Below are 13,450 nucleotides of genomic sequence, written 5' to 3' on the forward strand. Positions count from 1 at the left end.
TGAAACTCGACCATTGAGAGCCCATCAGATCACGTGACATTCAATCAGTCGTGACCGCGCCCAAGATGTAGAGGAACTCTTGTACGCGCATCAGGTAGCTCGACTTGTTCACAGGTGAGTGTGTTTGGGCATTCTACTGTCTTTCACTAGTACGCAACTTTAGAAAATAACCTCTCCCGGCATTAGGGACAAAAATGTTGCAGTCACTTTTGGATGTTTCATTGAGGAAGAAAAGATGATATCACGCATGTAAAAACTAATTGTCACCTTAATTAGCTTCCTGGTGGATGGCGTGAGCGCATCTCCCCGCGACGTAGACTCAAAATGGATCTTCACCTCAACAGACCCGGGCACGTTTTGCTTCTTATTTGCGGCGTTTTAAGCGTCCTGCATGGCACTGCGGGGGAAATCCCACCTCAACCCGCCCTGGGTGGTGTGGCTGGTGGTGGTGTTGGTGTCACGTTGGTGCCCCCGGTGCAGCCGGACGGGCCCCAGGCCTACCCGGAGGCCGAGAAGGACAACTTGCCCGTTTTCACCATGGACTACCCGAGGATCCAAATCCCTTTCGAGATCACTTTGTGGGTGCTGCTCGCCTCTTTTGCCAAGATTGGTAAGTGGCATATAGAATTTGAGATCTTTTATATATTCCGAAGATGTAAAACGTTACATGGAAAAAGGTCATTTTACCTCCCTGAAGACAGAGGTAAGTTGAAGTACTCAGAAGTACTGATTCAACTCATTTACTTATGCAAGTTTAAGAAAAAAAAGTAGACGGACTCTGAAAGGTACACAAGTAAAAGTTTTTGTGTCAATGATATACAATAGCCATTTACACAATTTGACACAAACAAAAACGTCTCTTGACACAGGATGTCCAGTATCCACTGTCCACAAAACACTCGCTGATGTCAAACAGATTTAAGATGCAACTTGATCGTAATGTTCTTTTACACTTAGCATGATTTCATACACTTTCATCTGATTGAATTATCTCAAATCATCCTTCGGCATGATCGGAAATGCCATTAATCCTTTCCAGCCTCGCACCAAAAAAACAACAATTTGTGTTTTTTAAATAAGGAAAAATAGTACTTTGTAATATTGTGCTTTTACTGCTTTATAAAACCCGAGTGTTAGGTAGCCTACTAGTTATATCATTAAACAGAATGAAAGAAATTAAACAGTTCAGTTTGTGCATCATGATTTAATGCTGCAATAATTGTGCTATTCCTTCTGGTGTGCCTGCCTTGGCCACTGGGAGGCAGTATAATACAGTGATGCAGACACCAAGAGGAATAGTACTTCTTCGACTAGCCTGCTACTATAAGTGGCTCGGTAAGGTGGAGCCATTTTTTGTAGAGGATAAAGAATATATGACTGTTAGTGTTCAATGTCTACATGTGTAGCGCCACTGTTTTTGTTCAAATATCTGCTGCTTCTTAAACCGCAGTTATTGATGCTAACCGTTAGAATGTCAGTGGTATTTTCACTTGTTTGTTAGCATTAAGCAAAGTGAATTTTAGGGCACTTCCACTGTGTCATCAAAAAGTGTGAAGTGTCTTTTTGATGAATTGTTCATTACAATTATAAGTGCTGCTTATGACCACTTACCACTGTATGTCGCTGGCATTGACAGATGAACAAAGATGTATTTGTAATTAATAAATAAAAAAAATAATTAAGTGAAATTGGATATTGACTAGCATTACAGACACTCACTGTGCAAGTTAGGGTTATATGATGATTCATGGTTGCTGGTACGATTAAAGGGCGATATTGGTTCATTTTCGAATGATACGACCCGTAACAATTCGGTGGCTTTTTAGCCAGAAATTCAACTGGTCTGACTGTGAAATAAATATATGGGTTACTGGGCATTGAAGTTTGAGTTTACAAGATTCCTGTTGCTTCTTGTAAGGGAATGAGATAAAATTAATTATGGCTATAATAACCAAATAATCAACAGTAATGCCAAATGGCTTCATACTTTATTTGAAGTGTAACCAATACTTGAGGTTGAATTAAAAGGAGTTTAACTGCTCTCATATTTAATATTCAATACAAAGTACATATTGTAAGTGCAACCGACATTATAACAATAGGTTTACCTGCTACTTCTGCTTTTCAACATAATATAAATTCGACATTAATATTAAAAATAAAGTGGAACCCACATATATTCAAGTTAAATGAGAAGTGGTTGAACCTTCTACTACTCTAATTTGAATAAACAAACAGCAGTGCATGATTGTCAAAAAATCAAGTGTAAAAAACAACTCTTCATTGATTGCAGATACATTTTAAATACCAACACATGACCTGGCAAGATAACACTTCTCCGCGCATTCACTATGTTGCCAGCAGTACTAAAAACGTGTACTCAGCATGCCGGGAATACAGCAGGTATGGTTTATCAAGGGCTGGAATTTTTAACCAGTCATGGAGAGTAATCGAGCCAAATTTTCCCTCCCTTGCAATCAAAGTCATTAAAGGTCTGTAAGAGTTTATTTACCTCAAACAATTGTCCAGGGGTGTGAGGGTGATTATCCCTTCCCAATCGGCTCGAAAAAATGGTCGGGCCAACAAATGGTTGTAAACCTGTTCAGTTTTTACGATTGCAAAAATGCTGTGGAATGGAGTGATCAGCAATCATAAAGCTTTCTCAGATCATTGAATCGATGATAACTGGACTGCTCTGGTTGTCTTAGAAGACGTTTCGCCTCTGATCCGAGAAGATTTCATTAGTTCATACAACAAGGCGATCAGGAAGTTGGTGGACATGGGGAAGTGATTTTAATTGCAATGTAGTTGCCAGATAATCCAACAGTTAGCTTCAGTTCTATTTCTTCTTCTGCTACTTTTCTTCTGTTTGTTGTATTTTCCTTCAGTTTGGATGCCTATTGAATTACGGTACTCCTCACAGGTCAGTCTTGGTGCTAGGACAGTCATCATTGTGAGATGTTATAAATCCTTATGTCTTGTAGCCTTAAACCATCTTATCTTAAACAAATGTAACATGAAGTAAACTCTGACAAGTTAAGCTAGCGCAACTCCTTTGAATCACAACTCTTCCGGACGGCCTTGATTTGCTCATTATCATGCTAGCATGGAAACAGGATTGCGTAACATTTCCATCTTCTCTCAGGCTTCCACGTGTACAATAAGATCACTGTTTGGGTTCCCGAGTCATGCCTGCTAATCAGCATCGGCCTCATCGTGGGCGCCATCATGCACTCGGTCAACGAGGAGCCCCCCGCCGTGTTGACCAGCAACGTCTTTTTCCTCTACATGCTGCCCCCCATCGTCCTCGACTCGGGCTACTTCATGCCCACCAGGCCTTTCTTCGAGAACATTGGCACGGTGCGCGTCTGAACAGAATACCCGTGAAGGTCTCACAGTGATACCGAGGTTAAGTTTTCTGTGTGTGCGTAGGTACTGTGGTTTGCAGTGGTAGGCACCCTGTGGAACAGCATCGGGATCGGCATGTCGCTGTTTGCCATATGCCAGATCGAGGCGTTCGGAGTGCAGGACATCAACCTGCAGGAGAACCTGCTGTTCGCCGCCATCATCTCGGCCGTGGACCCCGTGGCCGTGCTGAGCGTCTTCGAAGACGTGTCGGTCAACGAGCAGCTCTACATCGTGGTGTTCGGGGAGTGCCTCTTCAACGATGCCGTCACCGTGGTGAGTTGTGGATGGTGTTTTCTCCTGTCGGTGAGTGAATGCTTGTTTTGAGGACATGAGACATGTGGGTTGTGTACAGAAGTTAGCACCAATGTTTTTATCTGCCACAAAATGAAGCCTGAGGGAAACACTTAAACAATACAGGATTGCTTGTTTGTACATCCCGTCATTCGTTTGGCACGCTCCTCTGCCTTTTGTCGCCCCCTCGTTGGCAATCGTAAATTCAGCTTGTACTCTAAGGGAAAAGTTGAGTCAGCAGACAATTTCCGGAGCATGTCTATGCTATCTTTGTTAGATTGTCTGTCCGAATATTAGCTTGCAGGCTACTTCCTGGTTCATGGCTGACCATTTGTGATTCTGAGTGAAGTGGAGCGCTTCAACTGTGACCCAACAACAAAAATGCAGTAAATCAATTGCCTTGAACAAAAGTAAAAAAAAAATTTTTTTTAAGTGGAATGGTGTTATTGTTTGTTTGCTAGTTAGCACGCACGCTACTTCCTGGTTCACATCAGATGCACCAATTTCAATTTTTTTATGGGGTACTCTAATCTCAAAACAAGAACATGAATTCCTCTGACAAGGCGTTTGTTCTGGTTCAGATGACATGAGCATACATTCTTGACTCCATTGTGACTGAAATGACAAATATTAAATTCTACAAGCAAAATTTTAGCTACTTCTTGGTTCATGAAGGATGACGAGACGGCACACCATTTCCAATTCTGGTGTAGGTGGAACTAAATTGTCATGGCGGCCCCTCGAGGATGTTGAATTATTCCATTGAATTATTTTTCCAGCAATATTAATTAGAGCACCGTACTTTGACTAGTGCTTGCCCAAACAATTCAACAACACCAACGACAAACAATTCTTGCTAAAAATCTATTTTTTTTAAGTCGCCCTTTAAGCCACTGTGACATTATGCAGAGTTTGAACGTACTATACTTAAATATAGTAGAGCAACTGTTCCTAATGATTCAATTAAAATGTATTGCACATAAATGGCGAATAAGGGTCTTCATGAACGGGGATCTTCCTCGTCATTCTTAAAAAAAGCTTAAAGACAAAAAGCTTCCCGGTTTTACCAGGTAGTTGTCATGTAAACGTGGCTTTTGAGTTGCTTTTGCTTTCACTGGGCCAACCTTCCCCAACTCCACCCTCCATTTAAGTTCCTGTTTGGCCCCTTTTTATTGTCAAAACTGTGACTACATGAAAGCTATTGTGTTTCGCTATTCTTTCCCCTCAAAGCATTGCTCAAGTTTCACTGCATTTCTCTGTGTGTAACGGAATGTTGGGTGCATCTTGAGTTAAATAAGTTGACTAAGGGAAGTGCCGTTCTTAGAAACATCGTTGACAAAACTTCTGCTTTGCTGTTGGGAGTTTATTTGCTCAGATGTCGCCAAACCAGTTTCTGAGGTCACTCTTGCAAATGTTACGGGAGGAGTTTGCACGCAGATTATCCGAAACTGGACTGCTGAAACTTAAATTACCCCCCATCCCACAATGCACTCCCCCGCGACCCCCCTTATCTTATTGTTGTCACACCGCCTACATTTAACTTGCTATGGCGTGGCTACTCGTCTTTGATAGCTGCAGACGAAACGAAGACAAATATTTAGTCGGCAGTAAAGCCATTTGGAGCCACTTTATTAGGTACACTTGCACATTGTACTGAGGCTCAACATAAGATGTAAAAAAGGCTGATAATGCTCCCTTTGATACTATAGTCAGTGTCTTAGAGGGATTGATTTTACATTTATTGTAGTTTCAGATTTGTAGAAAATCCAATTTACTGGTGCCATGCGCGCTGTTTCCACTGTCCAGAGAGCTACAAATATGAAAATTTGATTAAATACATTATATTGTAGAATGCACCTCTCAATGGCCGGTGATGTTTGATCTCAGATATTTCTTCACCATTACCATCTATGAGTGTGATTGTGGCGTTCCACGTTTAAATCTTTCTTTTGAGATCAGCTTAGATTTCTATTTTCAAAGTCAAACAATAGTTTATTTTCACACTCGTATGTACATGCAGTATAATTGCTTATGATTGTTTTGATGCTTTCAAAGTCAGTGGGTACGTGAGTACATTGCAGAGTACGTGGAAACAAGCCCAGATCAATAACCTGTGTGTGGCACAAAATCGCAACAGCTGCGTGTCAACTTTACTCAAGTGTCTCATTAAAGCGGAAATAAACCCAAACAAATTTTTTCAAGAATATGTTCTCAGCAGGCCCACTAGTTGAAACACAGGATTCTGATTATCGTGTTTGTGGAATATGAGTTATGCAGCAAAATCCACCATTGTTACCCATCTCAGTGGGCGGCCATTTTGTCATTTCTGTCGACTGAAAATGACACACAGTTGCTCAGGCCTCAGGTAACGACCAATCATGGCTCATCTTCAGACAGGTCAGCTGTGATTGGTCGTTACCTGAGCCCTGAGCCACTGTGATGTTATTTTCAGTCGACAGAATTGACAAAATGGCCGCCCCCAGGGATGGCTAAAATCAAGAGTATTATTTCTTATTCCACAAATGCAATATTAATCAGAATGCCTTGTTTCAACTAGTGGGCTTGCGTACAACCTATTCTTGGAAAAAATATGTTTGGGTTGACTTTGTTTAATGCTCTGCATCTGTTGTTGCAGGTGTTGTACAACATGTTCAACTTTGTGGCGGAAATGCCTGTGGTGGAACCGGTGGACGTGTTCCTGGGCGTGGCCCGTTTCTTCGTGGTGGGCTTGGGCGGCATGGGCTTCGGCGTGCTCTTCGGCTTCGTGGCGGCCTTCACCACCAGGTTCACCTCCAAGGTGCGGGAGATCGAGCCGCTCTTCATCTTCATGTACAGCTACCTGGCCTACCTGGTGGCCGAGCTCTTCGCCATCTCGTCCATCATGGCGTGAGTGGGCGTCGACCGGCCGAGGTTCCTCTGCATCTGCTTTCAAACATTGGGAGTAAAAGTAAAGTACTTGCTTTGAACGCATCTTCCCTCCCCGCCCGGCAGCATCGTGACGTGCGCCCTCACCATGAAGTACTACGTGGAGGAAAACGTCTCTCAGCGCTCGTGCACCACCATCCGCCACGTGGTCAAGATGCTGGGCTCCATCTCGGAAACGCTCATCTTCTTCTTCCTGGGCGTGGTCACCATAACGACGGAGCACGAGTGGAACTGGGGCTACATCCTCTTCACGCTGCTCTTCGCCTTTCTGTGGAGGGGTCTCGGTAAGGACGCCGGGCTTAGGGGGCGTCCTACGGAACGGCGCTTCCCACCTTTTTTCTGACGCAGGAAAAAAACGAATCATGATCTCTTCCGATTTAGTATCAACCCCAAAACATCGGAGAGCGATACTGGGCTCATATCGGTTATCAATATTGTAGATTTTCGAATTATGTTACAACAACATATGGGTAGTGATCCAAATGCTTTTAGAATCAATCTTCCCCCCTTCTCCCTTGCAGGCGTCTTAGTGCTGACTCAAATCATCAACCCCTTCCGCACCATCCCCTTCAACCTCAAGGATCAGTTTGGTCTGGCCTACGGTGGCCTGCGAGGGGCCATTTCTTTCGCCCTGGCCTTCACTCTGCCGGTTAACATCGGACGCAAGCAGCTCTTTGTCACCGCCACCATCGCCATCATCATCTTCACTGTCTTTCTCCAGGTATGGAGCAACCCCTTTCTCTTTAAAAATGAAATAATATTTACACATTGTCTATTAATCGACGAAAAACTAAATCTCACCTTTAGATTTTATTTATGCATTCATTGTATTTATTGGTTCGTTTTTTTTGAATGTACAATAATGTTACTTTACTAGAAATATTTTTTCAGTGTCACTAAAAAGTGGGCCACGTCTTTGTCATAGCTCTTGCAACTATTGCAACTCAAGTGTACTTAATGTTGTGGCTGATGAAATACAGTATACAGCATCTTTGGAGTCTCAGTTGGTTGAAGTGGTGTGAAACTTGTCAATTAAAAGTCATAATTCTTGTATATGATATCTTATGATGATGATGTCATGACATATGGGCAGGTTGACGCTTGTTCTGTTTTCTCTCCTCGTCCTTGCAGGGCATCAGCATCCGGCCTTTGATCGAGTACATTAACGTGCGCAGAACCAACCGCAACCTGGACACCATCAACGCTGAAATTCACTGCAGGGTACGGTACGCATTATGTATGTGAGTTATTTTTTTTGTCCATGTGTTTGTATATGAACAAATCTCCCTTTGTGGTCCCAGCTGATGGAACACACCATTGCTGGTATCGAGGATCTGTGTGGACAGTGGAGTCACTTCTACTGGAAGGACAAGTGAGACTCACTCGCATACTCGAGTGAAACTTCTGCTTTACTTTCTTTTTTTTTTTTTGTTTCAATGATGCCCACCATTGTTTGCTGTGGTACAGTGTGGGAAGTTTGGATGTGGTGTCATGTTCAGTTTTCCACAGGCCAGACTGGTTTTTATCTGCTTAAATCTCTTAGAGGTTGGTTGACTCACCGACTGCAATTCACATACAGACACTTACACTACTATTTTATTACTATGTTGGAAAAATGAAGCTCTTATCTTTACCAGGTGTCGGCAAACACAAATCTTCAAGAGCCGCAAATGGTTTTTTTTTTGAGTCGGTCAAGTATCTATTTATTGAGGTTGGTCAGGCCACATGCGGTAATACCGTAATATTCAAAACAAAATGTCCTTTGCATTCAAACCAAAAACAAAAATATCACCTAAAATAAAGTAACTCCATTTTAAATTAATATAGAATGTTGAATGAAGCAAAACACAACCCCTGTTTTGAAACATAACCTAAGGAGGATGTTTACGAACACTCTTATTTTCAAATATAAAATGGAAGCACCCCTTTCTGTCTTTCTTTCACCGTCAGATTCCTGAAGTTCAACACTCGCATCCTGCGTCGGATCCTGATCCGGGACAACCGTGCCGAGTCGAGCATCGTGGCGCTGTACAAGAAGCTGGAGCTGCAAAACGCCATGGAGATCCTGGACACGGTGTCGGGAGACATCAGCGCCGCCCCATCCATCGTCTCTCTGCAGTATGATGCCATCTTGTTTTTTTTTTTTTTTTTTTTAAGTTCCACTCAGTTTGTTTTGATGGACTGGTGAGCTTCATCCAAACTTGTTTCAGTGAGGAGAAGAAAGGTCCCGCTAAGCCTAAGAAGAAGTTCCTGGCTGCCGACCTGAGGAGCATGCATGACCTATTGTCCAAGAACATGTACAAGATCAGACAGAGGGTGAGCTCTGTGTTTTACATTAGGACGCAAATATTACCCAAAATATATCAAACAATAGGCAACGCAGTGAATGAGTGGTTAACATGTCTGCCTCACGGTTTTGAGGTTCTGGGTTTGAAGCAAGCAATCTACTTAGCATGTAGCCTACCTGAGATGCATTATACTGTATGCAGGATTTTGTTGATTTGGTTTATGTCTCCAGGGACAAAGGTTAATTTAGTGTGCAAGCAGCACCTTTCATTCGTGTTATGTTCTGTGACAGTTTTGTTGATGCATATTAATCCCAAAGTGAATATTTGTTCATTTATTGACATTAAAGGTTTGAATATCTTAAAGTGAACCCAAAACATATTTTTTCAAGAATATGTTCCATGCAAACCCACTAGTTGAAACAAGGCATTCTGATAAATATTGCGTTTGTGGAATAAGAGTTAATCCACTAATTTTTAGCAATCTCCGAGGACGGCCATTTTGTCACTTCTGTCGACTGAAAACGACAGCACAACTGCTCAGGGCTCAGGTAACGACCAATCACGGCTGACCTGTTTTCTGAAGCTGAGCCGTGATTGATTGTTATCTGAGCCCTGAGTAGTTGTGATGTCAATTTCAGTCGACAGAAGAGACAAAATGGCCGCTCCCCTGAGATGGCTAAAAACGGGTGAATTTTACTGCTTAACTCATATTGCACAAACACAAAATTGCCGTGTTTCTGGGCCTTCTGGGAACACATTCTGGAATAAAATATGTTTGGGTTGATTTCCCCTTTAAATGTTTTACTCAAAGGTATTTACGGTTGTGTTTAAAGTCAACTTTCCAACAGTTGTAAATAATGTCTTTGTCATTTGATTTTTCCTTTCCTTTTCCTTTCCTCTAATTCCCCAGCAGGAGATTGAGGCATCAGATACCTCACAGATGGTCAAGATTAAGTGTTGCACCGTACCCTTGTTTTAAGGTTCTTGATAGACTTTAGGAGGAACAAATCGAAAAATGAATTTTCGGGAAAAAAAATGTGCATTTTATTTTTAAGCCATATTAAGCCTGAATACAAAACCCGCACATACATACAGTTTACTATACATAATTAATATACAAACAAATATAATTCTCTCCTCTTGAGTATACTATTCTGCATGCGTATCTACATATGCGTGCGAACTGATTCTATTGGAACAAATAATATGCTCCCCGTATGTAATATTTAACACTACTATTACTACAACAGATATTGGGTATCGGTGTAAAGGATGTCTTGATTTTTGAGTCACACACTCACAATTTTGCATGAGTGTGTTTTGCATAGCCGCAGTAGTTAACCCAAAGAGGCACTCTGATTCTGCAGCCAAATGAGGGAGCAAGCACATCCCTGGTACATGCACATACATTTCACAATTCAATCCTCCCCTCTGTATTAACTATAAAATGCAAATCGTTACGGAAGAGAGTCCCATCTGGTGGGGCACTGACATATGACACTTATGCCTTATCAGATGATGATACAAACTGGTTTAATAACTTTATCAACATATCCTAAGTGTTTCCGTGTGGGGTTTTTTTTTGTCACCCAATGCTGACAGTGTTTTCTATGCTTAAAAGCTCATTGTGTTCTCCCTTCAGACGACATCGTACACCAGCAAGCACGCGCTGCCCAATGACAGCCGCACCAAAGAGATTCTCATCCGACGCCACTCCAGCATCCGGCGCAGCCTCCGCCCGGGAAGCTTCCAGATGACGGTGAACTTTGATACGAACTTTGATTGTTCTTGTGTCCTTTCTGTAAATAACCATTTCTTTTAACAACAAAAAAAAGGTGGTGCCCAAATCGCACAAGTACTTCTCACTTCCTGCTGGGAAGAACCTGGACTCTAATTTCCCACCTATGAGGCAGAACGACACTGGTACGTTGTTCCTTTTCATTCGCTGAAGTGGGACCATTCTGTCATCTGTCATCCGGCCAGCTATCCCCAAAAAATTACACTATTATTATTATTTTACTTTGTAACAAAAGCCAAAGTCATATTACACTTTATCCCTTGCTATTGGGGATTATTCAATACATACACCCATATGATGTTTCAAACTCGGCAGAAGAATTCTTGATCTAATTTTAAAAAACATGACTTGTCTAAATCTCGACATTGTTTACCTAGTAAAGCGCACTTATTTTTATTGTTCACTTAACCTAAACCTTCCTAAACATGTTCAACTTCAAAAATGTGTGCTGTGCATTGTGTAGCTGCAGCGCCATCTACTGGATCAAGTTGCAACACTTTGTCCTGGTGCAAGTAGACAAGGAAAATTAAAACGACATTAGTGCAAACGTTTTATACCAAGTACCACTGGAAAAAAAAATCTTGGCTCTCCATGTACCATCAGTACGATCATTAATAAAACACGGTAGCATAGTAGGTCTAAGTGTTCATCAAAAATGACCTCGAATAACCCTAACCCGAACCTAAATTGTATAAAAACAAACACTTCCTAAAGATCAAATGCAAATGTGTTGAACTTACCAATTCAAAACAACTGATCTGTACTCGAGCAGTAATTCTTTTTCATCATTAGTAACGGAATAATTTTACTTGATTTGTATTATTGTTTCCCTTCCAGACGGTCACGAAACCATGTCGGAGTTGTCATTCCCCACCAGACGCTCTCACTTCGCCCCGCCCTCACGCTCTTCGTCCAGGGCAGCGCTTCCTCTGCGCCGACTGGACACGCTGGAGGAAGTTCCCTCCGTGGACTTCTTGGACGAAAGACGGCCCCGGAGAGGTCTACCCAGATCACGCCCTTCCTCCGTTGAGCCTCGCCGCCATGCAGACCCATCAGAAAAAGAAAACGACAACAACGGCGGCTCCACCGCGGCTCCCTCCTGGGCCGCAGAACCTCGAGACGACACCACGCGGAATCCTCTGCTCAGGAGGCCTCAATGGAAACCCAAAAAGTGAAGACATCACCACATGCAACATCATCGCATGGCCATTTTGTTTCTTTTTAAAGGAGAACAACCATGCAACTTAAACTGAAAGGACAATGAACATTGACTGATGTGGTCCATCTTTAAGAGTTTAGGAATGTTACCGCGTTGTAGAATTTTTTTTTTATGTATTTATCTTTTTTAGTGACTATTTCTTCCATGTTTTTTAAATACATGTACCAGTAAATATGTTTTTTAATTCATTGCTCATTGTGTGGATTTTACTTTTCCATTTTTTTCCATTCAAGCTGCTGCTTCTGTTTCTCACAGAACACAGAGGAGCATTGAATGAATTATCTTTAAACAAGATTTCTGTACGCCGCTGCTCATTTCCTCGTCAAGTTGGTACAGTATTTGCGCTAAACGCCCCCCCACACATCAACTTGCTGTTGCGACTGCAAGACATACAGTTTGGGCTGTGTCTGTGACAACACCATGTCTTGCCCAGGGTGCAAAACAAGCCAGGTCTGGCCCTGCCCTCTTTACACATTTAATAGAAGTGCAACTCAAAATTATAACTGACTCAATTGACAGTATGCCTTCTTAAAGGCATGGCAATAAGGATTATTGCAAAATAATTCAAATAAAAACAAAAATACTATAATACAAATACGAAGTCTAATATAATGTATTTGTGTACCGGTATATCATAAAATGCAGCAGCAGTATAAAGTGGGTTAATATTTGATCAATATTCTATTTTAATTGAATTATGAATACTCTGTGATTTTGAAGTTTACAACACGCACTGTACAACACGCAGCAATTTGGCAGACAATCAAAAAGTTCAAGCTGTTTATCACTCCCAGCAGAAGTTTACTTCAAAACCAAACATGACATGTCTATTTAATCAAAGCCACCAAGTCCTCCAGCTCAATGCTAACACAATGCAAAATGCCATAAATGAGCTAACAAAACTAGCATCAAGTAAACCTTTGAGCAACATACATTTGAAGACAAGTGCTGTAAAATCTACGTTTCACGTGTAGTAGTGTACAGTTAGACTTTCCACCGATCTAATCGGTCATATCAGATGAGCCGATATTTAGCATTTCATGCAAATTTTGTCATCAGCTGTTATGTTTTGTTTTGAAAGCAGCTACATTGTTCCTAAAAATCTAGTTCTGCTCATTTGTAACAAACAAACAAACGCATATTTGAAATCATACTTTTTGGTTTTTAAATTCCTTTCCTTCTTTGGGGTGTGGCAAAGATTGGTAAACATTGGCAAAATGTTAGAGAATACTGGTTGATACTCAGTAAACAATAGTGAATTACGCATTATACAGTAAATAAAGTAGTTATTTACAGATAAATATTGCTCCATCTTGTTATTGGATTGTGATCAGTAATCGGTTAAACTCTCATCCGTGATCAGCCCCGCAAATGCTGGTTGTGTAAAGCCTGAGTATTATACTCCCCTCCTGGTGGTTGAGGTGCGCACAACTCCCATTGAATTGTCCTTTTGCGCAATTTAACTCAGAGGCCATCAATCCTGTTCCTTGAAGGCCGGCGTCCTGCCTGTTTTTCATTCCT

The 13,450-nt window shown here is 41.7% G+C and overlaps 1 protein-coding gene across 1 annotated transcript; it reads left to right on the forward strand.

Moving 5' to 3' along the window:
- Positions 1-5: 5 nt before the first annotated feature.
- On the forward strand, positions 6-12,117 carry slc9a2 (solute carrier family 9 member 2). Its single transcript, XM_086051812.1, has 14 exons — positions 6-114; positions 277-610; positions 3,146-3,360; positions 3,433-3,681; positions 6,335-6,585; positions 6,691-6,908; positions 7,146-7,345; positions 7,756-7,845; positions 7,926-7,996; positions 8,575-8,742; positions 8,835-8,940; positions 10,555-10,671; positions 10,748-10,835; positions 11,548-12,117. The coding sequence occupies exons 2-14, from the start codon at positions 325-327 to the stop codon at positions 11,883-11,885; spliced, it is 2,397 nt and encodes a 798-aa protein (XP_085907938.1). The 5' UTR covers positions 6-114; positions 277-324; the 3' UTR covers positions 11,886-12,117.
- The last annotated feature ends 1,333 nt before the right edge of the window (positions 12,118-13,450 follow it).

Source organism: Filicampus tigris, chromosome 14, assembly GCF_054856515.1.
Source record: "Filicampus tigris isolate MCC_2025a chromosome 14, RoL_Ftig_1.0, whole genome shotgun sequence".
Classification (NCBI taxonomy): Eukaryota; Metazoa; Chordata; class Actinopteri; order Syngnathiformes; family Syngnathidae; genus Filicampus; species Filicampus tigris.

What these genes read in the sequence shown, in the direction of transcription:
- slc9a2 (XM_086051812.1), top strand. Translation starts at nt 325, where the DNA reads ATGGATCTTCACCTCAACAGACCCGGGCACGTTTTGCTTCTTATTTGC. An exon ending in TGTACAAGATCAGACAGAGG is followed by an intron (nt 8,941 to 10,554) that starts GTGAGCTCTGTG and finishes TTCTCCCTTCAG; the next exon opens with ACGACATCGTACACCAGCAA. An exon ending in TATGAGGCAGAACGACACTG is followed by an intron (nt 10,836 to 11,547) that starts GTACGTTGTTCC and finishes TTTCCCTTCCAG; the next exon opens with ACGGTCACGAAACCATGTCG.